The sequence below is a fragment of the Aspergillus aculeatinus genome, assembly GCF_003184765.1.
Source record: "Aspergillus aculeatinus CBS 121060 unplaced genomic scaffold BO66scaffold_69, whole genome shotgun sequence".
NCBI classification, from domain to species: Eukaryota; Fungi; Ascomycota; class Eurotiomycetes; order Eurotiales; family Aspergillaceae; genus Aspergillus; species Aspergillus aculeatinus.
This window is the reverse complement of record NW_020291538.1, coordinates 7,672-34,941: the sequence shown is the minus strand read 5'-3', so window position 1 is coordinate 34,941 and position 27,270 is coordinate 7,672. Positions and strand designations below refer to the sequence as shown.

Genomic DNA, 27,270 nt, shown 5'->3' with positions numbered 1-27,270 from the left:
GCTGGGGTTTCCTGCAAGGCAAACGAATCACTGGGACTTCTTCTGGCTCTCTACCCTTGTGCGGGCGCCAGAGCTCCGCATCACGGCGCCGAGTTTCCACAGCACCCAAAGCGAACCCAGGACAATGGCGATTACTGTGCCAAATTCAATGGTCCTGCTGTTGAAGAGGCCGTTCTCCTTCAGCACGGGCACGCTGATCTCCTCAACCAGCCGACCCTGTTCTGCAGCTGGATTCACCTGGTAGAATATGGTCTGGGGCGCAAAAAGCCTCTCCCATCCGAGGTTCACACGGTCGAAGGGGTTGAAATGCATCTTGGACTCTTCACTGGCGGCACACGCCCAGAACACCACCGGCCAGGGGACCTCTACCGAGCGATAACCACTTTCCGACGGGGCCAAGTAACGCAAATGAAGCGGAATGGTCACGTTCCATTTTTCGGGAGACTGATCCTCAGGGGGCGTAGCGACCTCGAGCAGCCAATTCGAACCCCACTGAGACACAGACCAGTCCGGCGCCTCGAGGTCCGTCTCGCCCGTCACGGAATGCAACTTGACCAGGTGGTGCGAATCCAAGAACAGCAGATCCTCGGTGCCCAGCTGGTACTTGTCGCCGAAGAGGTAGGACGGCAGCGTGAGATACGTATGCAGGGCACAGGTTGCGTCCGGGGGTTGCAGCGCGGCGGGCGATAGGGAAATGGTCATAGTAGGATGTAAGCCCGTGGGCAAAGGGAAGCCCACCGAAAAGACGGCATCACGAGGGAGGGCATGGTGCCTGGAAGCGAAGGAAAACAACGTCGGCTCTAGAATCGGGGGGGGCACACTAGTCAGCTGTTGTGGCGCTTTCTCTCTGCGTGTATGTTTGAAGACAAAACAAACATACTCAACTTCTCATCCTCTCCAACCACCCCCAACAGCCCACCCATCTTGATCTCCTCAGGGTCCGCCGTCCTCTCCGCCCCCAGCAACCCAACCTCCATCTTCCCTTTGGACCCAGCAGCCGGAGCATGGAGATCCTCCGTCCACCCCTCGCCCCCCGGCGCATCCGCCCAGAACGCGGACACCACCAAATTGCGCGATTCAGCGTCGTAGGCGAGATCCACCGAGTCCGCAGCGAGCAACTCCCGGGCCTGTCGACGACACCGCTCCGCCTCAGCCCCAGCCCCCTCCTTCCCTGCCACTGTACAAACCTTCTCCCGAACGAAACCCACCAACCCCTCCAACGACGCCAAAGGCGAATAGAACTGGTACTCAGAGGATGCACTGGACCGAGTGAAAGATTTCTAGCCAACAGTCAAAAAGCCACCCAAGAAAAGATTTAGCCTCCCTCCATGCCGTATAGCCCAACCACCCACGAATCCTGTAAGAGATAATTGGGAAAAAACACACACCTCATAATCCCGACACTTCTTAACCTCCTCCGAGCCAAACACACTCCTCAAAACCCGACACACCGCATCGCTGGCGCCCCAAACCCAACCCCAAACCCATTAGCGTAAGCTCCGTAGCATCCCCAACCCCAACCCCGAGAGATAAAACACAGCAAAAGTTTTAAAGACTCACCTCCTCCCCCCTCCTTCCTCCCCCTCAGCACCCTTCTGCCCCGGAACCCTCCCCGGCCTCAAAAAAACATGCAACCCCCCGGAAACCCGACTGGCGAAGGGCGTGACAGCGCCCCCCGCGCCAGCAGCAGCATCCCCCGAAGCCCACCGCACACTCAACCGCTCCACACCACTGCCCAAAAGCTCCCGGACCTGATCCTTCCACAGAGACACATTACCAGATATTCAAGATAACCGATCGACAGGGGAACGTACCTCGGCATCCCACCCCTCAGCACCACCACCACCCAACAACTCCTCAACAGACACGGTCCACCGTTCTTGCTTCGCGCTGTGTAAATTCCGGATCTCCAGAGCCTGGGGGAGGAGACGGGCTTGGGAGGGGTCGAAGGGGGTGGCGGGGTCTTGGAGGTAGGTTGTTCTGCGTTTGATGGGGGGGGTCATCCTTCGGATTGGTTGGTATTGGGTGTTGATGGGTGGGAGGATGGAGTTTATTAAATTAGTTTGGCTGAGGGTAGATGAGTAGTGATAAGAGCGAGTTGGTTGGAGATAGGTGCTGGATAGATTGATGATCAAAGGTGATGTGGAGAAGCTGATGAGATGGAGATGGAGATGGAGATGGGAGCTTGAGCTTAAGCTAAGCTAGCTTGGGTGTTGACGTTGGGGTTGGCGGTCTGCTGGCCTGGGGATTGGTCGCGTGGTTTATCTTATCGGGTGTTATCGTTACCGTAGGTTATCGATAACGATAAGGACGTATTGTAGCTAGAGCTCTCACTGGACTACAGACAGAGTACTGTACTCTACGTCTACCGCGTTAGTAGTTACCAGTGACTCATGTCGATTACCCTACTACCTACTATAGTCGAGCCAACTTAATATTACTTTTATTCGAAGTATATTCGAATCTAAACTATCCTCCCGTCATCAATCATCATCGTTCCATCATCCTCAGCGATCCAGCCGCTTACGCCCAAACGCCAACTATGCTAATCCGATCCCTGGTAATTAGAAACACATCAAAAGCAGTAACAATACTACGATGGGAATATTGCACGAATTGCACCAAATCAATCAAGGAAGAACGTCCCGCAGCACCTCCTTCTGGGCCGCAGTCAGGCTAGCGGGGAACCGCACATTGACCCGAATGATCAGGTCACCCCGCTCGCTCGGTTTCTTCGAAACGGTCATACCCAGGCCCGGATATCGTTCCTCGTATCCCGGCTGCGTAGGTCCCGGCTTGGAAACCTTGATGGACTTGCCGTCGATCGTGCGGACAATACGTTCCCAGCCGGTGAGGGCCTCTTTCAGACTTAATTCAACCGTTGTGATGAGGTGGTCGCCTTGGCGTTTGAAGTTGGGATGTTCTTTCTGCAGAGACCGTTAGTAAATCACCACCAAGATCCGTAGGACAGGGCAAGAAACCTACCTCAGTGACAATCAGATGCACATCCTGTTTCCCACCCTCTTCCTGGTCTCCCACGCCACGGTACTTGAGCTTCGATCCCGTGCGTAGACCAGGCTTGATCTTCGCTTCCAGCGTGACATCCTGCACACTGCGTTTGCCGGTCGCCGGGTCAAAGGTCTTGCTCTTGACCGTCACCTTCTTCGTCACACCCTTCATGATCTCCTCCAGCGTCAGCGGCAGCTCCTTCTCCATGACGGTGGGCTCCGGCGTCGGGGCACGCGCAGACTGCTTGAACCCGGCCGACCCGCGGTTGGTCCGGAACCCCCGACCACCACCTAAGCCGCCACCGAGCATCGAAAAGAGGTCGTCTTCATCCATGCCGCCGCCGCCGGCCATACCTCCCATGCCACCGCTGGCTTTGGCGAAGTTCCGGAAGATGTCATCCGCATTGCTGAACCGGAATCCGCTGCTTCCACCGGGTCCAGTCGAGAAGTGGAACGTACGGGTACCGCCTCCTCCGCCTCCAGGCATGCCACCGAACGAGAAACCGCCGGGCATCCCTCCGGCGAAGGGGTTGGCACCGCCATCGGCATCGCCACTCGTCGGGGGCGGGCCACCCCGCATGAGGTATTCCAGACCGAATTGATCGTAGACTTTGCGTTTCTCGGGGTCAGAAAGAACTTCATATGCTTGTGAGACCTCTGTCAATAGTCTAGGTTAGCTGTGCACTGGACAAATCAGAACAGAAAAGATGTGAAGCATACCTTTGAACTTCTCCGACGCAGCCGGGTTGTCCTTGTTCTTATCCGGGTGGTACTTCAAGGCAGCCTTGCGATAGGCCTTCTTGATTTCATCTTGTGAAGCATCTGGTTTGATTGATAGGGCGTCGTAAAGCTTTGTTTCAGCCACCATTGTGGAGTGTTTGTGTGTTGTTGATGGTGTGGTTGTTGACGAACGAAAAGATGGAAATGCAGGTCAAATGTGTAAACGAAAGGTTTCGCAGGTGTTGTCAGGTACTGAAGAACGCTAATTGGAGCAACTCGATGCCTCCAATATAAGCAATCGACGAGGAGGGAAGATCACACCACCGGTCAGGGTGTGCGTCAGGGGAATGATGGCAGGTCGAAACCGGGCGGGGAAGGAAGTACGATCTCGAATGACGTAGAAGATTCACAGGGTCACACTACCCACTGACCACCACCGTCTAGAGTGAGGTAGCGCGGAACTTTCGGGAGTAGTGAGATAAGGAAGATGCAGGGGGGGGGAAGAAGCGGAAAAGCGAGTGATCGGGATGATGATTTCGTGTTCAGGACAGTAGACGAAAGCCAGTTGTGTCGTTGGGTAGGAGGGGGACAAAGGGTGGAAGTCTTATGCAGTAGTGTTGGCGGAGGTGAGCCCTGCGGTGACGTGTGACGCTGTCTCCCCGCTGGCCGGGCCAAGAGAAGGTTCGAGAAGGTTCGATTTCCCAAGCATTGACAAGGGCAAAGAGGCTGGATACTGAAATTCGGGGCTAGGGATCGCAAGGCTAGCAACAAGCAAATTGTCGATCCTAGCTGAATGGTGGTTCCAGACAACTCTAGCTGTCAAGGGAGGTAAAAATTGGAGATTGAGGCGAGAAAGAGGAAAGTTGATCCATCTGGACTTCAGCCCAAGTATAGAAAGTGTCCCGTCAGCTGGCGACCTACCTGTTCGGGCTAGTGCGGGGAACGGGCAGCTGGTGATCCACTCAGGGCTACCTTTATGTGTACATAAGATTGAAGTTTGGGTGCAGTCATTAAGTTCCATATAATCTGACTACGTTCAGTCTGCTAATACTGAGTAGTTATTAGGTAGATATTCGACGGTCTTCAAGAAACCATACTCTGGACTGACTACCTTGTTTCATGCCACAAATACCCGCCAATTCGCTGATATCCCCTCGAATCACTTCCTCCCCACCACCAGGTAGTCCTTGATCACCGCGGATCCATTAACCACGCTCTCAATCTGCTCTTCCGTACAGGTCTCCTGCAAAGCCAGCACGTAGCACACGGGCTCCGGGATCTTGGGCGCCACATTCTTGATACTCCACGTCGACTCCGGTCCCTGGCTCTGGTAGCCCGGGTTCTTCACCGTGGAGATCTTCCCCGTCGCCAGATCCCGATTGAACAGCGCCCGGTGGAAGATCTCATACGCCGTCTGGGGCTGGTAGGCGGGGACCTCGTGGCCCGCCTGATAGACCCGCGTGTACGAAAAGTTCCCCGACTGGCGCACCATGCCACCCACGTACGAGGAGTTCGTCCGCAACTCCGCATAGCCCGCGGACCGGAACTGCGCCGCCCCGGCGTACTCGACCAGCTTGCTGACGGCCTCGCCGCCGGTCCAGGGGCAGGCAAAATCCCGGTCCCCGTAGACCAGGGCCACCTTGACGCCGGAGTCCAGCACGTAGCCGAGATCCTCGATCAGGCCGCGGCGGTCCGAGCGCGGGTAGTCGCCCGTCGACCGGAAGGCCTCCCAGATGCTCTCCGCCGAGCGGGTATAGTTGACCGGCACCCCCAGCGCGGCCTGCACCCAGTGCTGGTTCAGGTACCCGATGAAATACGGCTCCGGGAAGGGGTCCTGGGCCGAATGCGCAAAGTCGTAGTAGCCGCGGTCGGAGTATTTCTTGAAGACGCCCTTGACTTCATCGATGCAGTAGGCGTCCGCATCCTGGCAGACCCGGTTGACGGTCTGGTTGTTGCCGTGCATCTCCGGATCCCCCTCGGCGCCTACCGCACGGCACTCGATAATCTTGTCCTTGCAACCGCCCGGTCCACTCCAGGCCTGCATGGCAGCCTCGTAGATGGTCTGGTTGAGTGCTTGGATGCCGTACGTGTTGTTGTAGGCGATTTCGGGGAAGCTCGGCGCTTGGACAAGCAGGTCGATGCAGCCGTTGATGATGCCAAGAGTGTCGAGGTGGATTGGATGGCCGGACAGGGTGTTGTTGGCGATTCGGTTATTCTGATCTTGGAAGAACGCTGCAAAGGCCGGGCCGTAGCGTCCTCCATATGACTCGGTCCAGATGCTGACGCGGTCATCATGGGGCTTGTACTCGGGGAATTCCGAGAACCAAGTCTGGGCAAATACCCACAGGGAGCGGGCGGCATTCACAGTCCCATTAATCGTGGTCTGATTGTTCATGCTGGGGAACGTGCCGACGTAAAAGGTATTATTCTGCTCCGGGATGCCAGCCTCCAAACCAGAGATATCCCAGTCACCGGTGAGGGCATCGAAGGTGCCATTGACGGCCACATCATAGCTAAACCCGGTATGAACCGGCTGGTCGATGTAGAGCATGTTGGCATAGTTGTTCCATGACCAAGGGTTGATCTCCGTAGAATTGGAATCCTTGTTGACAACACACGGCCCGTTCTCCTGCAGTAACCCAATGATGGACGACCCGCCAGGACCGCCGTTCATCCAAATCGAGAGAGGCGCGTTGGCAGGGTTGTTCCGCGATTCGAAGAACCAGAAGTAGGTGTTAATGGGGTATTGTTGGTCCACCCCTAGCTCATTGAGGGTGCCCGGGGGAAGGTGAACATAGCCGGAGTACGATTTGACCCCAGGCGTAGTTTCACAGATTCCAGGCTGGCAAACAGGTTAGCACGTGGCTTGACGCTCACCTTGCGTTTGACTGGGAGCATACATCTTTGTAGGAGATTTGAACACCTTCATATTGCTTTGAATCGATGACCGTGACGCCTTCAGGCTTAGGAGGGAAGAACTGGCCGGCTGCAGCACAGATGAGGGCGGAGCCCACCACCACAGCACGAAGAGAAGGCATTGGGAGCCGCTAGGGAGTTTGGGGGGGAGCAGAAGGTCCAATTGACCAGCAGGCAGCTCCTTATAAGGGTCCATGGGGATGGTGCAATTTTTAGCTCCAAATCAATAGATTGATGGTTGATTACTGGGTACTTTGGCTGCAGTGCTTAACCAAATCAAGTGAGAGATAAGACCGGTTTAGTGTTGCCTGTAATCCTGCAGTGCCAGTAAGTGGCGGTCGGATCTCTCCGCCGTCAGCCGCTGACTGTTGATTGCCGCCTGCTGCAGGTTTCTGAAGAACGTTGCTTGATGAATTGGCCGATAACAGTTTGCGTGTTTACTTGTTTCCTACAAAGTGTGTTTGTGTTGAAGTGAGGCTCCAGCTACACCGTCAAACAATGGGTCTCAGGTCAAAGTAAAAATCATACCGTGATATAGATAGGCTATCCAGAGGCATAGTAGATGACAAGAAGTAACATTTGAGAAGAGTGAACTCATGGGATATAATAAAATGATAAGCAGAAAAAAGGATTTATCAAGGGAGATGGAAAAAAAAAAAAAGAAGATCCAAAACAGCACAAGCGCCAAATCCCAGCGCTGGCTATCCTTCCCAGAGCAATCAATGGCTTCCAGCCCAAATCCTGATTCCATTCAAGAAAACAAAGCCAAGACGCCCAGGTATCCCATAGCCAGTCCATCAACTCCAAACACGCTGCAAAATTGACATCGAAGGCCATAAATAAAGTCACAGACATAGAAAGATCGCGAGGACCGGTATTGGGTGCCTTGCAGGTCAATCAATGTCATATATGAGAGGACCACTGTCCCAAGCATGTGCCTGAAGGATATATATATACAGACGAAAGCAAAGTCTTTTTGAAAGTGAAACGCTGATGAAAGCAAGATTGTGACGCATCTTTATGCAAGGTGAGGAGATGCCGCTGCTGCACCCTTCACATCTGCATCGGAAGCAAGTGTTTTTGCAAGTTCAGCTTTGTCGTCGGCAGAAATGACCCGCAAGTCAGAACTCGCATGAATCTCCTCGATGTTAGCTTCCTTTTCCAAAGCGGCATCCGAGTCGTGGAGGCTGGACACGGAGTGGAAATCCTCCCGGTCAGGTGATGTCTTGCTGTACGATTCTGCTGCTGCGTTGGACGAGGAGTCACTGAGCGAGTCGTCAGACAGGGAGTGCAGGGGTAGTTCGGTGAGGCCAATCATTCCAGAGCGTCCAGGGCTCGACGCTACCGACCGGCGACGACTATGAGAGCGGGAGAGTGAAGTCGGCGAAGTTGGGGTCGATGTCGAGATTGAACCAGGAGTACGCGAAGGGTTGCGAGGTGGAAGCGCAGGTGGGACACGCCTGGGAATTGTCACCAAGCGGGCACGTGTGAACGTGGGTGAGTAACGTCGAAGTTCAGAAGGCATTGTTGAGTCTTCAATGGAAACGGGGGAATGGGCGGTGCTTTCTCGCTTGGAAACAGTTGCACTGCTGACTTCGTGCACCTCTAGATCGTCATCGTCCACCAAGTCGTCTTCTTCTTCGGCAGCAGCGACCGGAGCGTCCGTGGGAACATGGTACTCGCCATGCTCGGGGATAACAGCACCTAGACGAGACTCCTCGTGGTCTCGATAACTTCGAGAAGAGGCGCGACTGACAGAAGGCGGCGCTGTAGCCGGACCATCATCCGTCTGGGTCCCTCGATCCATGCTGGCATAGCTCTGCACACTCGCGCGCCAGCTGCTGCGGGGTGAACTATCGAGACTGCGGCGGAATGTGGCATAAATAGGACTGCTTGGGGCAGGTTTGAACTCGAATGCCTCCTGCGACGGTCTACTGCGCGAACCAGCCTCGCGAATGAAAAGACCTTCCGCTTCTAACGCCTTGACCCCAAACGGGTCGGGATCCTCTGGATCAGGTACACCAAAGGAGCCGATCGCAGGGCCAACTTCGACATCACCGGGAGCCTCCCCTGGAGGTGGCAAGAGGGCTTCATCCACATTAGCATCTCCTTGGGCGGCCTTGATGGTTTGCATCAGTGTTTGAATTGATGCAGGAGGGTTCCTGGCCTTGCCAGCCAAGATATCCGTCACTGATATGCGCTCGCCGTAGAATCGCTCGTTTTCATCGCTTCGCTCGATGATGATCGTTCCGTCAACCTGAACACCTGCATACAACCCCCGACTTTTCATGTAGGTCCAAATCGGGGCTTGTCGCTTGTGGACTTCGGATTCCAAGACACCACCCATGCCAACAGGACCGGCAGAGGCGCTTACTTCTCCACCGAGGGTGCAGCGAACTTTCTTGAATGCTTCTAGCGCTTCGTATGTATTGATGACGACCACACAGTCATATATATCGACCCCGGCTAAAAACCCAATACCCGCCGTATGCAGCATGATGCCCGACGGAGGACTCCACTCGCCTGTTTCAGGTATCCGTGCCAGAAGAACACCGCTTCCGCCTGAGCCGCTTAGCCAGAGACCGGTGCGCATGGTGGTGAAGATGGCGAGGCCTTTGGCCTGCTGGATGACTCTTGAAGGGATTTTCTTGAGGACTCGTTGTTTGCCTTTGGGACGGTCGATCTTGCCAGTCGTTGGGTTGACCGCGCTGTCGGTACTCTGGCGATCCGCATCCTCCTCGCTGTAAAAGCCATCCTTGCAGAAGCTTCGTAAGATGCGCGCTGCCTTGTCGCTCTCTTTGTCAATGGCCATGGGCCAAAAGGCCTCTGCGCCGACTCGATTGGAGAGTCGATTGACGGGATCCCCCAGTTTGTCGAGGGTGTGCCATGCCTTGTCGAATCCTTTCTTAGACGTCCCTTTTGTCCGCTCCCAAAAAGTCGAAGGCATTGTGGCGACTCAACGGCGACTGCCACTTTGGATCGCCGGACGCACAGCAACTGGTAGTAAAGCAGGACTCAGTCCTGGGTGAGGGGAGTGGGCGACCAGGAAGGGATGCAAGGTAGGAGCGCACGTCTATGACCACAAGCGCAACGGTAGATGGACGAAGACGGCGGGCGCAATAAACATGTGTTGCCGTTTAATTTCCCCAATGTAACTCGAGAATGTATGCAGCACAATAGCAAACGGATAGTTATCGATGGTCGCTGACACAACCGAGGAATGCGGGTCTGAGGAATGCCAGCAACTATCTAGAGGCGGCGCAAAGGAAATTAGCTGGCTGAAGAAGAATGGAGTTGGCAAGTAGGCAAGCAGGCAAGCAATAACGCGGAGAAACTTTTGGTTGGAAGGAGGAGGGGAAGGGGGGGCACAGTTTATGATCATCATCGGATTAAAACTCATCAGCGACGACTGACGGAAATGTCCGTGAGATCCGCTCAGATCCAGACCGAGAGAGCCGGTGATCCAGTGGCAAGGGCTGGTAGCATACGAGAGTCTCTATGAGGGGAACCACGGAACGGACGGGGGAGGAACTGCTTACCAGGGCAAAACGGGCCGGGCAACGTTGGGTAGTAAGCAATTCAATGCGATTGGATTTGTAAGGCCTGGTAGTTCAGGTAAGGCTAGTTGATGCAGAGTCAAACCCAAGCGACAGGGAGTAAGTATGTATACTGTATCCTGCACAGGAAATGAGGGGGAAAGAGGGGAAGAGTTGGATTTGGAGGCAAAGATATATAGTAAGTAAACTCAGTCGGCAGGTGATGATCGACTGTGTCGAACCCGTCCGGTTCGCGGGTCAGATGAGCTAGGCTAGAAGATGTACGACCAGGAAGATGGATGCAGTCGCTGGGGAGGGGGGGTTGAAGAAAGGAGGGAAAGAGGAAGAAAATAATAATAATAAGCAAGAAAAAGAAAAAGTAAAATGAGATAAAATAAAATAAAAACAATAACAGTCCTAACAAGCAATGCAGTTTACAGAGTAGGAAGTGGAGGGAGAAGGGAGGGAATAAGAAGTAAGAGAGCTAAAACCAATTGGTATAGATGCAGCTGCAGCTGGCAAAGAGAAGGGAATAATGAAAAAAAATACAGAGTCGTGAGTGCCGGTAACTACAGAATATTGAGTAAGTCCACTAAGTTAAGGGCCAGGCACCACCATCAGTTCAGCACGGCTGGGTCGGAAGGGCATGGTTGGAAACATGAAGGTGGCGCCGTGGCTGGTTCCGGATATGCAGAAAGCTAGCTGCTTACCAAGGGGAAAGGGAAAAGAGGCAGATGACGAAGCATCACGAGGAGGAAACAGCCGGAGGAAGAAGAAGAGGAGGAGGAGGAGTGAGTTGTTGAAAGAAAGTGGAAGAAAAGATGAAGAAAGCAAAAAGAGGAAAGACATCATCACTGCATCACTGCTGCACTGCTGCACTGCTGCATGACCGGCCGATAAGCCCCAGCCAGCAGCCCCAGTCGCTCGGCTTTATCGCGGCCAGCACAGACATCTTCAATTTCCATTTCATTTCCTAATTCCTATGCATTCCAGCTTCTCATTCTTTCTCATTTTGATAAAGATGTTGTTATTATTGTTGATGTTGTTTTTACTGAGGAACCACGCCATTCAGACCCATAGAATAATACAATTGTCTTGCCTGGAGTAATCCACCTCTCCCCGGAACGAACTAAATTATGCCCTACAACCGGAGGTCCAGACAGTCAGAAATTGCATGCTGATCAGATCGCATCGTCATCGACTACGTACCGTACTCCGCGTAGTCTAGTCTACCCGAGGGGAAAGAGAGAGAAAAAAAAAAAAAAGGGTCCCTGAACCTGACCCTCTTTTTCTTTCCTTCTGGGCCTCTTCCTTCCTTCTGCCTGCCCTTCGGCTATAGTTATTCCAACTGGATTGGTAGTTAGGTACTCCGTAGTTACTCATGAAATTCTCACAGTCGTGCCGAGAATCGGATAATGTCTTTTGTCTTTTTTTGCCACCAGTCTTTCTTTGTGCGGAGTACAGAGTCCAGTACTCCGTACAGTCCTCTCAATATTCTCCATCCCTGCATTCGGATGCGATGTCGATGTATCCAACCCGCGAACGGACATCTGACAGATCCAATCGCGGTAACTTTCTAGAGAAGCAGAAGAGTGAGAGCCAACCCCAGCCTTCAGCCTCTAGACCTTTAATTCTCCCCTAATTCAGCTCTCCCTCGCCCTCTCCTCCCCCCTTGCGACAACGGCTTTATTTCTCCTCGAGTAGTCGCCTAGGTGAATTACCCTCAAAAGGACCCAGAGAGGGTTATTTGTTTTGCTTCTTCGACCTTGTCTCTATACTTCCTACCTCCCCTCCCCCTTGTAGTCTAGTCCATTTAGTGTTAGTGGTGAGGGTCCAGCTCAGGTTATAGTATGTGCATCCATTCATCCATCCCAACCCACTCATCCATCTGCAACTCACTCTCAGCCCAACCCTCGCGTTTTTCCCTTTTCCTGTACTCCGTACGTACCTTATCCTCGCTCCTCCCTTCCTGCTCTCTGGTTTTCATGACAGGTCCAATCCCCCCATTCCAGATCCGGTGACAATGGTCCACCGTCCGTAAACACAAGCCCGTCGATAATTTCCAGTTCTGCTCCTCTCCCGGGGACTTTTAGTTTCCCAATTGGCTGCATCGATTTTTCTGTCCGATTTGCTCGGGGGGATGTTGTTGACCCTCCCTTCAAACCCCCGAATCCAGTTTTTTCCTCTCGAAGACAGGTTCTATTTTAACATCCACAAGAAAAGACCTGACGAGCGTTGACATGATGGCAGTGGCGGCACCTCATCTTCAACAACAAAGGAACCAAACCCAGCGACAAAAGGTCTAGCCCCAGATCCTCAACCCTCCGAAGTGATTTAACCTGTTTCGTGTCCTTCAATCCAAGACTCTAGCTATCCAGATCTACAATCCCCTTTTCTGTCCTCCACTCTTCTTGCCCCCCCCACCAAACCAAAGACCGAACAGAAGTAGATAGATAAGCTCCGTGCCTCCGAGTTGGGAAAACAGAACAAGAACCCGGAAAAAGACTCGACATATCAGATTTTGCTGGTCAAATCCTTCGATTCAGCTTTCATCAACTCATTGCCCCCGTGATGGCCAGAAAGGGGGCCGGCCGCATGATGTTCTCCCACACATGCCCATCCAAATTTGACTTTTGTCACTCCATCAATCATCCTTTGCCACTGGAACGAGGGGAACATATAAGATTAATCATACACATCACATTTTGCACATACGGTACTCAAGTCTATTGAGAAGCTCCAGTGGAGATGAGAGTTGGGGCCCAGCACGAGGAATTGCAGTTTGCGGTTATTGCGGCTTGCAATGATGGTAATATGTAATTGGAGGTGTGTGTGCGTGTGTGCAGAAGGGGATCGATCTTGCAGCTATTCGCAAGTCCCAAACTCTGCGCTTTCTCTGGATCTGCTTCCACTCGATTGGTAGGGATATATCGAAGATAGACACATTCGGGATGAACCCTAAAACTATCTGGGATTCCTTTCGAGTTTGTTTTGTTCCAGACATTCCGCGGTGGACAAAGCATCCCCGCGGAAGGGTCCAATCGGCTCCATCGACATGGAAGCTAGAAAACATTCCAGACGAAGCTGAGAGAACGAGGGAGGACAGCCAAATCAGAAACCGTCGAAGTTTCCATACCTTAGTCGCCGTCTCCTTCCTCCCTCTTTCACACAAATCCCATCACGGGGAATCTGAATCTGACAGGCCCCAGGGGCCCCCAGTCGCCACCCCGTCATGCGAACCGACGAAGCTTCTGTTTCTGTTCTGGGCTGGGCGGGTTACCATCCATGATGCAGCTTCGATCCGACCATGATGGACCTAGCCCTAATCCAGCAGCCGGCGCATGACAGCTGGCAGCTGGAGAACTACCGATACTGTACGCCGTACCTGTCAGCCTTCAGGAACCGTGGGTTCGTGATCAACCTTTCACACGAGAAACTAGTGGGTTCAGCTTTAATCAATAGTAGGTCAATCTAAATCCCTTTCATGCAGGATCTAGGATACGTGATAGCAACCGCAAAGAAAGGTGGGGTGGTGTTGTCGAGTCGACTTGCTGTCAGCGGCGCTTTTCCATCGTCAAATTTACCAAAACCAGTATATGTGCAGGCCAGAAGAACTCTTCTTTAGGGGACTAAGACAGGTAACTTAGAGAGCAGCTGCTGTCATGAAGCTCACGGGTGTGATTTACGGAGGACCTTCTGCTGCAACTCCGCTACAGCTACAGCTTGCAGCTGCACCCTTCACCCTAACAGACAGCCGACAGCACTCGGCACATCCGAAACTCTACAATTCCGGCGGCACTGAGTCCCCCCACCGTCCAACCTTGCGCAACGTAGACTATACATACAGCGGTATAGTCTGTTTCCTCATCCCCTCAGACACATGTCTCGAGGAGGTCACAGGGTAGAAGTTCATCACTAGTCACTCTACTCAAGAATGGACCGGCATGTCGAGTTGCGTGACTGTAGATGTAGATAGTCGAAGCGCGAGTCCACATGCTGATCACAGCAATGGAAACCAGCACGCCTGTTTTGGTTTACATATCTTCTGTTGCTCTTGTGGAGAGGTTCTGAGTTTAGCATCAATCAAGCCGAAGGCTCATCTCTCTGGCCGTCATTCTTGCGGATTTGACATGGCCATGGATGATCTTTAACTCGGCAGATGGAATAAGAAGCTGACAAGCCGGCATCGAAATCCCATTTCGAAGTGACCCGAGGCTTGTAAGCTTGTATCCAGCACTCAAGAAATCTAGTAAATGGCTGGTCGTCTGGATCGGCTGCTGGCCTCGTCATGTCCTCATCTCACGAATGGGCCGTAGTATAAAACGGGGGGGGACTTTCCTCTGTACAGACTCTCGATAAGAGAGAATTACGTTGGTCAGTGCCGCATAGACCGCGAGACGACGCGTGCCACTATCTATTGAATCTCTTCTGCAAGTATTGACCTGCCCACAAACAAACACGGAGTGAAATAGAAGTAAAATCCCACCTCCGCCCTCACCCTCGCCCTCACCCTCGCCCTCATAAACCTCATCAACCGCAACGAACCATCCGCTACACCAGAGAAGAAGACAAAAGGAATACTGTATACAACCAACCCAAGAAGAAATCAAAACCAAAAAGCTCACACTGCAGGAGCAGCCACCATATGAGTTGGTAGGCCACTCCTCTGTGCAGTGCTACGAAACCCCTCTCTTATCCCCGAGGGTTTTCATCCCAGTTCTATCTCCCGACGGGGTGGAGGAGGGGGGATATTCCTGCGTCAGGCGTTATTCCCTTCTCCCCTGCCGGGGTTCGAACGCGGGACCGATGGCGTTTGACCTTGCTACGCTCGGCGAGTTCCCCACTACGCCATCGGCCCTGCTGGTTGCCGAGTAAGCACCTCGACTAAAATATAGCCCAGCACCCACTAGCCAGTTTGAGAACAATATTCGCGAGACATCGCCGAAGTACCGCTCCGCACGGCGTCCGTCCACATTAGTATTCTATGTGGTGAGCTGAGGAACACTTCCACTCCACGCCCGTCCTATGTGAAATTGATGAAAGTGTCTTATCTCTTCTTGTCCCTGTACTCAGTAGCCCATAATACTACATTTATGACATCCACATTCCACATTGCTTTTGCCAAACATTGCCAAACATGCAAACCCCTCAAGTCCATCAGCTACATACCGTACTTTCCAACTAGATCTATACTTCACCACCACCAAGACCATCACCCCCACCACCAAAACGTCCCACCACCCATCAAACTCTTCCGCCCCTGAAAACCAATATACCCTCAGCCATCACACAACCTTAGACCCATAAACACCACAGCCCGACCCACCCCTTCCAGAAAAACCCAGCTCCAACCACCAAACGCGATACATCACATCCCTCCACGCGCAACCAGCCCTGAGCCGACATATCAACCAACCCATCCATCCATCAATCCATACAACCCGCACCAACGACCGACCGATCGATCAATCAACCCAACCAGCTCACCACGACGCAAATCTCCACCGATCACGAACCCGATCTATCCCGCGATCAACATCTGGAAACCGGGAATTGAAACGAAGCAAGATCCAACCTAGTAGAGAACGGGGCATCGCTTTCTGCTGCGCTTCTAGAATGCGAGCTACGCCTCACTAGAACCAGGAGTGGAAGGGCCATGCAGGAGATTTAATATACTTGGGACATTGTGGAGTATAGTATATCTATACATGGGGCGGTCGAGCTGGATTTTGCTTTTGTTTTTGGTTCTATGAATAGACATTTGGTGGGTGGGTTATTGTTGATCTTATGGTTTCTGGTCAAACCAGGAGTTTCGTGAGAGTTGCTATTTACCACTGCTTGAGGGATGTTTAGGGGGCTAAGGATTGTACCTAGTAGGCAGATTTGATTACGACAGAGGTGTTGATATTCGATGGGATTGGGGAATATGGAAAGAGGCAGGGTCTTAAACTATGGCAGCCGAACAAGGGCTTTATGGCTGTAGTAGCTACCGCAGAACTACATTTACATAGGATGGGAGGCACGAGAGAATAATTCTTTCAAAAGGTTTGAATGTTGATTTTTTATAGTTCTTCATTTATTGAGAGAAAGGAAAGGAATCAAAGAAACCCACCGCAAGAAAGGGCCGAGCCGAATGCTCAAAATCCTCGTCGCCAATCTTGGCAACCAGTTGCCTATTCCTCCCCAAACACACTATTCCCCCCCGGTCTCCTCGATGAACTTAATCCGCAGTGCCTGCACCCGATCCCCATTCCAGGGCCCGAAGATCCGACCGCGCCAGCCACCCCGAGACCGAAACCCGGGCTGCTGGGACTCGACGACCCGGGCTTGCGCCTCCCGCTCCACCGCCCACTTCCAGAACTCGTCCAGCTGACGCCGATACTGGCGGTCGAGCTTGGGGAAGTGAGCGATATCCGCCGAGCAGTAGTTGAGGAAGTCGTTGTCCAGCGGCCGGCGACGCAGGATGTGGCTGTCTCCGTCGCGGCCGATATAAAAGCAGTTGAGGCGGCCGCGTTCTTTCTCGGCCCGCCAGCGGCGCGCCTCGGGCTCGGTTAGCCCGGCGTCATCCTTGATGCACGCCGCGAGATTGGTCACCCGACTGTTGTCGCGCCGCCAGCCCTCGGAGGCGGCGTGCTGCATCAGCTGGAGGTCAGCAACGCGCTGGAGGCGAATCTGGAACTGACTGAACAGCGCGTCCGAGCCATTCCACACCTCGAAGAAGACCTTGGTGCGGTTGGGGGACTCGAGGATGGCCTGGAGGCTGGTAGTCTTGTCGAGACGGGAACTCGCGGTCGTGGAGAAGGCCCGCGCGCCGAGGGTCTCGAGGTCCACTGCGTAGATGTTGTCCATGCATTCCAGGTAGATTAGCATCAGGCTCAGGGTACCTTCGCGGGAGAGATTTACACCTTTCCAAACGATGTAGAGTGGCTCGAAGGGATGCGCGATGATCGTATTGACAAGGCTACGAACCCCATCTTCAGTGTCGATGGGATGAATGGTGCTCATTCTCACGTCGGCCATTGCTGGTAAACCGCGATTTTGCTGATCTTTAGTAGCAGTCGACAATTTTTCGAACAATTATGCTGCTTCTCTGTGGAAACCTATCTTGTATGAGATGGTGGACTGGCCGGTCGAGAATGGGAGTCAAGATCTGGCTGTTCCCATTGGTTTTATAATTGCAGGGTGGAAGCGTGGAAAGGATTTTCTTTGGGCTATTTTAGGGGGATTCCCATAGAGCATATTGTTGGATCTTTGTCTGTCAATGCACTCGAACCATTCTTTGTTTTCTTTTCGAAATTGAGCATTTCATTCAAACTGCAGGGATAGGACTACCACATGCTTTGTGACGCAGAACGATGGCGAGTCAGGCAGTCATCACGAAGCGATCCATAATCTTTGCGTGATAGAAGACGGAGACGGAGAGGTATGCATGTCACCGATGGATCTGCATATTAGTAGTCCAAGGAGGATGCAATAGATAGGGCTAGAATATGGAAAACTTCGAGTCAAGGAAGAGCAACGAAAAAGAAATGTATGCAAAAAATGATATATATCCCCTTGGGGAATAAAAAGGTAAAGATACCGAACCAAGTCTAGGCAGGCAGGTAGTCAGTCATAAACATACACAAAACACAAACATACGCAAATGCTCCGCTCCTTTCCACCACAAACCCTTACAGAGCACCCAGCTCCTTCAACTTGCCGATGAGTCCGTCCACATCCTCAACCTTACCACCACCCTGGCGAGCGGGAGGTTCTAAAGAAAGACAATTAGCTCCAATTCCCTTCTCGTGACTGATAGAAACACGCCAGGAAACTCACCAGTGACCTTGATCGTCTTCAACCGCTTCTTATCCTCGATGCCGAAGTCGGCCAACGTCTTCTTCTCGAGGGGCTTCTTCTTCGCCTTCATGATGTTCGGCAGCGTGGCGTACCGGGGCTCGTTCAACCGCAAGTCCGTCGTGATGATCATGGGCAGCTGCGCGCGCAGGGTCTCGACGCCGCCGTCGACCTCGTGTGTAACCTCAACCGTGCCGCTCTCGTCCTTGATCTCGACCTTGCTGGCCTGTGTCGCCTGCGGCCAGCCCAGCAGACCCGCCAGCATCTGGCCGGTCTGGCCCTGGTCGCCGTCGATCGCCTGCTTGCCCAGCAGCACCAGGTTGATGTTCTCCTGCTTCACCACCGCCTGCAGCATCTTGGCCACGGTCAGGGGCTCCGGCCCGCCGTCCGGGCTGTCGCCCACGTCGACGTGGAAGGCCCGGTCCGCGCCCATCGCCATCGCTGTGCGCAGCGTGTCCGCGCACTTGGGGCCGCCCGCCGACAGCGCCAGAATCTGGTCCACCTTGATCGGGCTCTGCTTCTTGGTGTGCCGCTCGCGCAGGCGCACGGCCTCCTCGACCGAGAGCTCGTCGAAGGGGTTGAGCGAGTGCTTGACGCCGGCCGTCTCCACGCCGGTGTTGGCTTTGTTCACGCGGGGTTTGACCTGTTTAGTAGGGATTGGTCTTTAGTTTATCTTTTTTTAAATTCGGAGATTATCGCCATGTCGTATGGATATGAGCATGTTGAGTTTGATTTCGAACTTGGGACTTCAGTATTGGGGGAGTGCAGTGCAATGGCTATGAGGGCATCGTGGCGCGGAGATTCGACTCGGCAACTTCAACTTCTCACCGAAGCCGGAGCACGGCAGGGCAATAAAAACTCACCGCATAGTCGATAACCCGCTTGATGGGGACAAGAATCCGCAGGTTGCTGGCCATTGTGATTGCTATGTGAGAGATGTTGGACCAGGTGAGTACAGTTCCGATGGGCTCGTGAGGGGGAAAATGTAAAGAGCGCGAGGGAGGAGGGGGAAGAGAGATGGGGGAGAGAGGAAGAAGTGTTGTAGCTTAAACCGATCCGTCGGAGCAGTCACAGACTCACTCACAATCCATCCGCGGCAGAAAGCAGGTGACTCTAGGCGGAGAAGCCCCCGAGGCGGGCCGAGCTCATCATCTCTCCCCGCCTGTGTCAATCCCGCCTCCAACCGAGGTAAGTCAGAGCAGTCAAGGCAGATGTCTAAATAGAATACTACTTGGAGTCTTCCTGACAGCTGATAGAGGGCAAATGACCTCATTGTGCTTGAATTATGTTCTAAAATGGTCTCTCATGTCTCGTACCCCCCCAAAGGTCTATGCAGTCGGTCTCACTAACCGACACAATGATCACCACGTTTCTTGTTTATACCGGCCTGTCTTCTCCATCCCCAGCAGATACTGCTCGGCGCCCTGTTCATTGAACCGATCAGTCTCCACCTCCGGTCCGTGCTGAAATGCCTCAGTGAGGGCCTGCCGCACGGCTTTGGGCATATTCCCAGAGGATCCGCAGATGTACACCGAGCCACGCATGTCATGCAGGAGTTTAAAGAGGAGGCCGACATGCTCGCGGATCACATCCTGAACGTAGACCTTCTGCGTCTGGTCTCGCGAGAAGGCAGTCAGGACCTTCAAGCGGACCAGCTCACCCAACTCCTCCCACTCTTGTTCGAAGAAGAAATCCGCCTCTCTGTTGCGACCTCCATACACGAGCAGAGTTGGCCCGATCGGAGGCTCAACTCCAGGGTTTTCTTCCTTGTACGCCTTGACGATCGCGGCCTTCTCCCAGATCATCGATCGCAGGGGCGCGATTCCAGTTCCAGGGCCAATCAAGACCGTCGGTCCTACTAGTTGATTGACCGATGAGTTGAGGCCCCCACGCTGCAACTGCACTTGCAGTGTACTTCCGGGTTGAAGCACCGATAGATACCGGGTGCAGACCCCCTGTCGAATGCGCTTGATGACTGTCTGATACTTGACGATAGCGACCAGCAGCTCAAATTTAGTGCCCCCCTCCGCTGTATGCTTGAGGGCGCCCCCGCTGGCAATACTGAATTGTCTCGCTCTCATGATCGGAAACACCGAGACCGCATGCTGCCATGGAATCTTCACCGAGTCGAACTCGTGCAACACCTCCAGGATGCTGCGTCGCGGCCGAGTGGTATAATCCCACAGTTCGTCCAGGAACTCGGGGTTGGTGAACTCCAGAAGACGCTCCTTGTGCATTTCGTAATCCGTGTAATGAGCCACTGTAGCGAAGAACGCTCGGCGAGGAATGGCCTGAATGTCGAGGTAGTCGGTAAGGAGAGCGCGTAGGGTCAGGTTGGGATATGAGTCGAGACCCTGAATAGGCGGAGAAGGCATATCCTCGTCGTCTGCCGAGAGCAATGTCGGCCCAGGGACGAGTGTCACCGGCCGATCGACATCTGCCTCCCAGCCCATCATCGTGATGAGATTGTCCACGTCGACGGCGAAGTTCTTCGGGGTGATGGATAGCATATCCCCAGGAACGTAGGACACTGCTTCAGGGACGGTCAGGGACAAATGGCGCACATCCTGCCAGTGATTCGCGGCAGTCGCCCGCCTATTCTCTGTCAGTGTCGCCGTCAGCGTATCTGGCAGCGGCCGAAGATCATGACCGAGTCGGTCCAGCTCAGAAGATCCATTGACTCCTGCATCAAATCCTGCGGCTCGCTCCGATGTCAAGGATTCCTCCCCATCATCTCGTAGTTGCAAGACCCATTTCGGAGGCAGCTGAACGTTGTCCGGTATCGGCACCTGCCCTGGCGGAAGCGGATATGTGTCGAGCAGATGCTCACGAAGCCTGGTGAACCACGGGATAAACGTCCCCTCAAGACTATTACCAACCATCACATCAGCATCTCCGTATCTCCCGGGCTGTTTGCTGCCAATGAGCAAGGGAACAAAAATCTCACCCCTCGGGATGTTGCTGGTCCGCCTCTCCGCAAGGATGTATCTCCTCCGCGCCCAACTGAAGCAATCGTTTATGCAGCTTGCGAGCCGCCCAATTAAACCTATACCCAACGTCAATCAGCTTCCCAGCTTAACTACTGTGAACCTTCCCCATCAAAACATCTCCCACGCACTCACTTCGGATAGGAACTATCCCCCAACCCAAAAGCCGCAAAATTGACCCCACGCAAGAACGTCGCGGGGAGCTTCTTCAACAACAACGATCGCCAAAACGATCGCGCATTAGCCGGGAAATCGCCCTGCCCGGTGGTGGAAACAACAAGTAGCACCAGCGTGTACGAATTGAGTGTTTCCTAACAGTATCGTTGGAGTCAGCGTTGGAGGTTCGTGCACACACGCACACACACTCTCTCTTAACCATCTACATCGCTGGCGATGGGAGAAACCGTACCGGCTTGTACTGATTCAGTTCCGCAACATGGGTCTTGAAATGGAGCCGCTCGGTTAATGCGCCGAGCTCCTCGGCGACCTCTTGAGAATTACCAGTTTCGGAGCCATAGAGGACGAGCGCAGAGCGTCTCTGTTGGGTTAGCTGAGAATTGCTGCTCATTGCTTCCGGTATGGCACGTGCTTGCGCAATACTTGTAGTTGATATCGAAGAGCGGGAGCGAGTCACTTCCGTTTTTTGCGGTTTCAGTCACTCACTCACTCACTCTCACTCTCACTCTCACTCGCTATCTTTTTTTGGGAAGCCCCCCTCCTCCGGAACGAAGGCCTTTTGCGCCGACAGAGCGGGATGACGTCATCCCGACGATCGGTCGGTCTCTTCGTTGCGAGGGGAATTTGGGGTCTTTTTCACTGGTAGTATGGATTGCTGGGTCTGGAAGTCGAGTTGATAAGAGTCTTCTACCTGGTGATGTGTATATAGATAACATCAAATCCTTTGAAGAAGTCATTTTTTGACAAGAAACCATTCTTACTGATTGAACCTAATTACAACTGCTCGCGAACAGTATGGTTCCCAAAAAGAAAACACGGCCAATTACTCCGTACACATGTCTCAAACCATAAAGCCCGATAAATCGCTCAGATTGATAAGATCGAAGGAGATAATGAATATAAGGGTATCTTAAAAATAAGCGCCCGCTTTTTAATACGTATCCTCATCAGCACCCCCGCCGCCACCATCTCCGAACCCATCGTCGCCGTATTCATCGTCGCCGCCATCGAAGTACTGCTCCGCGTTGTAATCCCCACCCATATCGTCGTCGTCATCCTCGAAGTCATCATCCATGATCTCCTCTTCCTCCTCGTCGGGGTCCAGGACCTCCCGCTCATCATCCTCGTTCTCCGCATCGCCCTCCTCTGCGTTCTTCCCCTTCTTGCCCGCCTCGTCGTCCTCCTCATCCTCATCGTCCTCAAACCCGCGCCGGATTCCGGGCCGATCAATGCGCAGCACGTATCCGTCCATCGCAGCATCGGGCTTGAAGCTCGGCTGAATGGTCTGCCACAATTCCTTGGGGAAGAATTTCATCACTGCAGCAGCAAAAACAGCCCCTCAAAGTTAGCAAATGTATCTCCTTAGAAGTAGAAGCCCCCCCAACTAGGAAAACCAGACAAGCAACCCCAAATCTTCCACCTCAAGCACAAGGGAACCACAAAACGGCACACAACTCACCATACTCCCTCCCCGCCAACTTCGGCAACGTCCGCATCTTCTTCTGATACTTGCCCGAGTACGAGGGCATCCCATGGAACGGATCGAAGTGTACCCGCGCGGCACTCTCCTTCTTGGCCGACGACGTCGCCGAGTCCAGCACAGAGTAATACGGCCCATCGTGGAATCGTTCTCGAAGCGACCGGTATTGATCCACCTGGATCTGCTCGTGGGGGGTTAACGGCCTGGCGCGGGGGACATGGTATTTCTAGAATGTCGGAAAAAAAGTTGTTAGCATGGGATCCGTATTGGACCCCGACACTGATGCCGGGAAAATCCTTGTTTCGAAAAAAAAAAGAAGACGGATGCATTCGTTCCTCCCAATGAAAGACAGACAGAAACATACCGGAAAGAGAGGCGTCGGCGCGGTGTCATTTTCTCCGCCTCCTTCACCAGTTTCCCAACTGAATTCTGCTCCGGGGAGCTTGCGGCCCTTCTTGGCTCCGAAGCGAGACATGGTGAAAGAAGATGAGGGGTATGTCAGATGGAGATATGGTGTCAATTTCGTCCTGGGCCTCTTCGTCTCGTCACAGCGGCAGTAATGCTGTACCAAGGTCGAAGGGCGACGGCGGGGAAGACTTGCAATGAGAGTGACTTTCAGAGGGGGCTGCAGCGCGGCTGGAGAAAAAAAGTACAAGGGCTCACCAAGGGCTCACCTTCTGGACTCCCGGCGGAGCTTGGAGTCACCGCCTTCGGAGATACGCTGAAGTAGGAAATAAGGGCTTGTCGCGCGGGAGCCCTGACATCTTACTTCCAATGTCAACCAATCAGATCTCAAGTGGTTATGTACTGAGTGAGGTTTCCTGCATGCAGTGGCGTATATCATCTACTTACTTGTCTCAGGCTTGTACGATTTAAACGCTAAAAATAACTAAGTCTGCTTCCGAGAACCACTGAAACGAAGAAGAAAATAGCAGAAGTACCTATTACAGCCCGACAGTTGCAACTTGGTTGCCATGTTGAGTGGTTGGCCCCCATGGGCCCTCGTTGACGCGTTGACGGAGTGTACGCATGATATCGTCGAACCCAGCCATCTGTCCGCCGCTCTCTTTCAAACCGTCATACAAAGCGACCAGCACCTCATGCTTCGCAGTTGCCACCTTCCATACCGCGTTCTGTGGATCTGCGGCACCGCCTCCAACAAATTCGGAATATGAGCGCGGAGGTTTGAAAAGGTATGGCAGTAGGACTGTAAGAGCCGGTGGTGTCAGAGCGGCCCAGGCACCACTTGACGGAAGAACGCCCTGTGCCGCTGGAGAAAGAGTCTCCAGGCTTTGTTCAGTAGGGAGCTGATACCTGGTATGGCCAGGAGCAGAGGTCGGCACTTCAGCCGGCAAGACCTGCCAATTGGCGGTAATGATCGCTTTCATAAGTGACATAGCGGCCAAGGAGACATCCTTCATAGCGAGGATGTCGGCGGTCGCGACAACATCTGTCCAGAATCCAGTGTGCTGATTCGTGTATTGGAAGTAGAGGACCCGAGCGGCCGCTGCTTCTTGGTGCCAGTCGGTTGGGGTTTGGCCGGACGTGTTCAGCTCCATCGAGTCAGCCAGATCGGGTTTGACCGGGCCATGAAAGACCTTGGCGAGCACGTCGAGGGCCTCCTTATTCGGGGGACTACTGGGAACAGATAGCACCGCGTTCAGGACTTGCTTGCTGGCTTCCACGAGCAAGACTCGAGGCAAGCAGGAAAGCACGTTCAATTGTCCGCTGGGGACGGGCCCATGCGCCCATTGAGCGGACGAAATTGCCACAGATGCAGCGACGCGAGATACAATGCGGTCTAGCAGATGTCGAGGATTCTGCAAAAGGTGGTTGGGGTACAGTTCAGCGTACTGTGCCACGTAGGACATGATTGGACCGCAAAGATAGGCCAGGTCGATAGAGTCCAGTTTGGACTCATCGAGGTAGAACTCCAACAAAGTAGTGTGTATATCGTTTAAGATGAGGAAGTCAAGCGCTGGCGAGGAGAAGGTAGACGCGGATTGTACGGTCATTCGGGCCATGAGACCCGGGGCGTCGATGGCCAGCAGGTCATGGAAGAAGTTGATCAGAGTCATGTGCATCAACACATCGCCCCGGTCAACCATCCTGCAGGCGACAAAGTGAAGAAGGCTGTCGCTCTGGTACTTGGTTTCCACATCTGCGACTTGAGAACTTGAGATGATGTCCCAGCGCAGTTGCCCTGCCTTCACGAGGAAGCCCATCAACCTCCCTTGAGCCACTGTCTTGTCTCGCTTCGAGATGCCTCCAGGCCCATTATCCTCGAGACTGCATATGGAGAACAACAGTCCATAGACATCTTTATCCGTGAAGATTCTTCTCCAAAACAGACCTTGACCAGCAGTTGTTCCATCAGGCTCATGCTCGCCAAGCTCCAGCGGACTAGCGAGATCGATCTCCAACAAGGTCCAAATGGTGTCTAACGCCGCTTGAGCGACAGCGGTAGACGAAGTCGACAGCCAAAGCTCTACCAGGGATGCGACGAGCTCAGAGTCCCCCGCGACAATGGCAGCATCACTCGGGACTCTACCCGCTTTGCTCAACAATGACAAGGCCAAGAGGTTAACTGGTGGGGAGGGCGCTTTGAATCCCGCGATGAAATTAATAGAAGGGTCAACAGCACGGAGATCGCTAAATGAGAGATACCCTGCAGCTTTGATTGCGAGCGTTGTGAGAGGGGTAGGATCTTCCTGAAGCACCGGCAAGAGCTCCGAGATCTGTATCAGTAGAGTGGCGGGGACATTGCGGTCCGTATTCTCCGTCAGTTCTAACTTCAGCTTATCTATGATGTTAGTATCCAGCTTGGTAGAAGGATCACGCTGGATCTGCTGTAGATGAAGTCTGGCTTCCTCAAAGGTCGTAGGCACAGCCATGCTGTTCTAGTGTAGCTTGTTCTGCTGTGTTGTTGCAGGATGAATGCACCTGGATTGATGCCCGCTCAGCGCGGGGAGGAGGGAAAGCTGGGTTGCAAACAAGACAAACCGCTGACAGCTCCGCTCGTACCTCCGGATATGATGAGAGAGCATCGCCAACTCCATCGCAATCACCAACTCCCATCATCACAATTCCCAAGGTCGTGACACAATGTCTGAACATTCCGACTCACTTGTATCTCCCAAAGCATCTGACTCCGGCCTTCATATCCAACTTCACCCTCTAATCCTACTCACGATCTCCGATCACATCACCCGCCACGCAGCCCGATGCCAGCAGGGACCCATAGTCGGAGCGCTGCTGGGCCAGCAGAACGGCCGTGAAATCACCTTAGAGCATGCATTCGAGTGCCTGGTAACGGAAGGGCCGAACGGGGAGGCTCGAATTCCGGATAGCTGGTTTGCAGAGCGAGTCCAGCAATGTAAGTCGTACACCTCTCATCCCTCCCTCGGGTCAGCCCCGATAAACTGACATCTACTCTACCTCACAGTCAAGGACGTGCACAAAGCGCCGGCGCTCGACCTAGTCGGATGGTGGTCGACCTGCCCATCCAGCGGCCCCAATGCATCCCACCTACCCATCCATCGCCTGATTCTCGAGAAGCACAATGAATCCGCGGTATTTCTCGCATTCCACCCTGCCGAGGTGGCCGGAGCATCCTCAAAAGGCGGCAAACTGCCTCTCACCATCTACGAGAGCGTGTACGAAGGAGGCGAGAATGCCAACACCAATACCATGCAAGTCGACAGCGAGGACCAGCCACCAACGCTGAGCATCAAGTTCCGCGAACTCCCTTACTCCATCGAGACCGGCGAAGCCGAGATGATAGGCATCGACACCGTCGCACGAACCGCCCGCAACGCAGCCATCTATCCCTCGAGCACCAACACAGACCCAACGCAAATAAGCAAGGCCAAACAATCAACCAAGGAACAACAACAACAACAATCATCAACCGAACCATCAGCCCTCCTCTCGCCCGAAGAAGAAGAGCGTACGTCCTCCCTCCCCCCTGCCAATCCTCGAAACCAAGCCCCTTAGGAAATACTAACGAAAAACAACAGTAATCGCCAGCCTCAACACCCGCCTCAACGCCATCCGAACCCTCGAATCCCGAATCTCACTCATCAAATCCTACGTCTCCAGCATCTCCACCTCCCCCTCCAGCACCAGCAACAGCACCACCACCCAACAACCCACAACAACAACAACAACAACAACAACCCTCTCCCACCCCATCCTCCGCAACATCAACGCCTGCCTCTCCCATCTCTCCCTCCTCACCCCTCCCGCCAATAGCGCCCTGAACCGTGAAACCCTCGCCCAGGCCAACGACGTCCACCTCGTCGCCCTCCTCGGCCAACTCAGTCACAGCATCAGCAACATGCGGGAACTGGGCAGACGCACCGCCATCCTGAACAACGCCCGGCGGACCATGGCCGCGGCCGCGCGGAAATCCGGCCCGTCTGGCGGCTTGGGCTCTTTGGGTGGGAGCGGTGGTGGTGGGAGTGGCAGTGGTGTGGATCTACAGATGCGGATGGCGGGATTGCAGGGGCGGTATGGTGGGGAGGAGATGCTCTACGGGAGAATGGGGGGCGGCGGGGATGTGCTCTAGAGTGATTTTTTGAACGGATGGAATGATTTGTGGGGTG

General features: G+C 53.6%; 9 protein-coding genes across 9 annotated transcripts; 1 reads left to right on the top strand and 8 right to left on the bottom strand.

Moving 5' to 3' along the window:
* Positions 1–27: 27 nt before the first annotated feature.
* BO66DRAFT_443420 (uncharacterized protein) lies at positions 28–2,003 on the bottom strand (the record flags this gene model as incomplete). Its single annotated transcript, XM_025651510.1, has 4 exons — positions 28–800; positions 881–1,280; positions 1,629–1,751; positions 1,815–2,003. The coding sequence occupies 4 exons, from the start codon at positions 2,001–2,003 to the stop codon at positions 28–30; spliced, it is 1,485 nt and encodes a 494-aa protein (XP_025498837.1).
* Positions 2,004–2,630: 627 nt separating this feature from the next.
* Positions 2,631–3,876, bottom strand: BO66DRAFT_405862 (putative DnaJ domain protein Psi; the record flags this gene model as incomplete). Its single annotated transcript, XM_025648990.1, has 3 exons — positions 2,631–2,927; positions 2,986–3,665; positions 3,729–3,876. 3 exons carry the CDS (start codon positions 3,874–3,876, stop codon positions 2,631–2,633), a joined length of 1,125 nt encoding a protein of 374 aa, XP_025498836.1.
* An 875-nt stretch (positions 3,877–4,751) lies between these two features.
* cp1 (putative carboxypeptidase S1) lies at positions 4,752–6,829 on the bottom strand. Its single transcript, XM_025644982.1, has 2 exons — positions 6,629–6,829; positions 4,752–6,570 (listed from the first exon to the last, which is right to left on the bottom strand). Exons 1-2 carry the CDS (start codon positions 6,764–6,766, stop codon positions 4,888–4,890), a joined length of 1,821 nt encoding a protein of 606 aa, XP_025498835.1. The 5' UTR covers positions 6,767–6,829; the 3' UTR covers positions 4,752–4,887.
* An 833-nt stretch (positions 6,830–7,662) lies between these two features.
* Positions 7,663–9,591, bottom strand: BO66DRAFT_334886 (DUF500-domain-containing protein; the record flags this gene model as incomplete). The annotated part of the gene is made up of 2 exons (XM_025644221.1): positions 7,663–8,206; positions 8,360–9,591. 2 exons carry the CDS (start codon positions 9,589–9,591, stop codon positions 7,663–7,665), a joined length of 1,776 nt encoding a protein of 591 aa, XP_025498834.1.
* A 6,781-nt stretch (positions 9,592–16,372) lies between these two features.
* On the bottom strand, positions 16,373–17,185 carry BO66DRAFT_334771 (uncharacterized protein; the record flags this gene model as incomplete). The annotated part of the gene is made up of 1 exon (XM_025644218.1): positions 16,373–17,185. One exon carries the CDS (start codon positions 17,183–17,185, stop codon positions 16,373–16,375), a length of 813 nt encoding a protein of 270 aa, XP_025498833.1.
* A 668-nt stretch (positions 17,186–17,853) lies between these two features.
* Positions 17,854–21,574, bottom strand: tah18 (NAPDH-dependent diflavin reductase; the record flags this gene model as incomplete). Its single annotated transcript, XM_025649535.1, has 9 exons — positions 17,854–17,936; positions 18,002–18,662; positions 18,883–18,944; positions 19,267–19,268; positions 19,403–20,813; positions 20,850–20,854; positions 20,967–21,065; positions 21,142–21,317; positions 21,416–21,574. The coding sequence occupies 9 exons, from the start codon at positions 21,572–21,574 to the stop codon at positions 17,854–17,856; spliced, it is 2,658 nt and encodes an 885-aa protein (XP_025498832.1).
* A 477-nt stretch (positions 21,575–22,051) lies between these two features.
* BO66DRAFT_395756 (DNA-directed RNA polymerase III subunit C31) lies at positions 22,052–23,284 on the bottom strand. Its single transcript, XM_025648296.1, has 3 exons — positions 23,028–23,284; positions 22,643–22,889; positions 22,052–22,500 (listed from the first exon to the last, which is right to left on the bottom strand). The coding sequence occupies exons 1-3, from the start codon at positions 23,136–23,138 to the stop codon at positions 22,115–22,117; spliced, it is 744 nt and encodes a 247-aa protein (XP_025498831.1). The 5' UTR covers positions 23,139–23,284; the 3' UTR covers positions 22,052–22,114.
* Positions 23,285–23,547: 263 nt separating this feature from the next.
* BO66DRAFT_395755 (uncharacterized protein) lies at positions 23,548–25,572 on the bottom strand. The gene has a single exon (XM_025648295.1). It carries the CDS (start codon positions 25,555–25,557, stop codon positions 23,608–23,610), a length of 1,950 nt encoding a protein of 649 aa, XP_025498830.1. The 5' UTR covers positions 25,558–25,572; the 3' UTR covers positions 23,548–23,607.
* A 164-nt stretch (positions 25,573–25,736) lies between these two features.
* BO66DRAFT_384264 (COP9 signalosome complex subunit 6) lies at positions 25,737–27,233 on the top strand (the record flags this gene model as incomplete). The annotated part of the gene is made up of 3 exons (XM_025646091.1): positions 25,737–26,039; positions 26,109–26,612; positions 26,683–27,233. Exons 1-3 carry the CDS (start codon positions 25,769–25,771, stop codon positions 27,231–27,233), a joined length of 1,326 nt encoding a protein of 441 aa, XP_025498829.1. The 5' UTR covers positions 25,737–25,768.
* Positions 27,234–27,270: the final 37 nt, after the last annotated feature.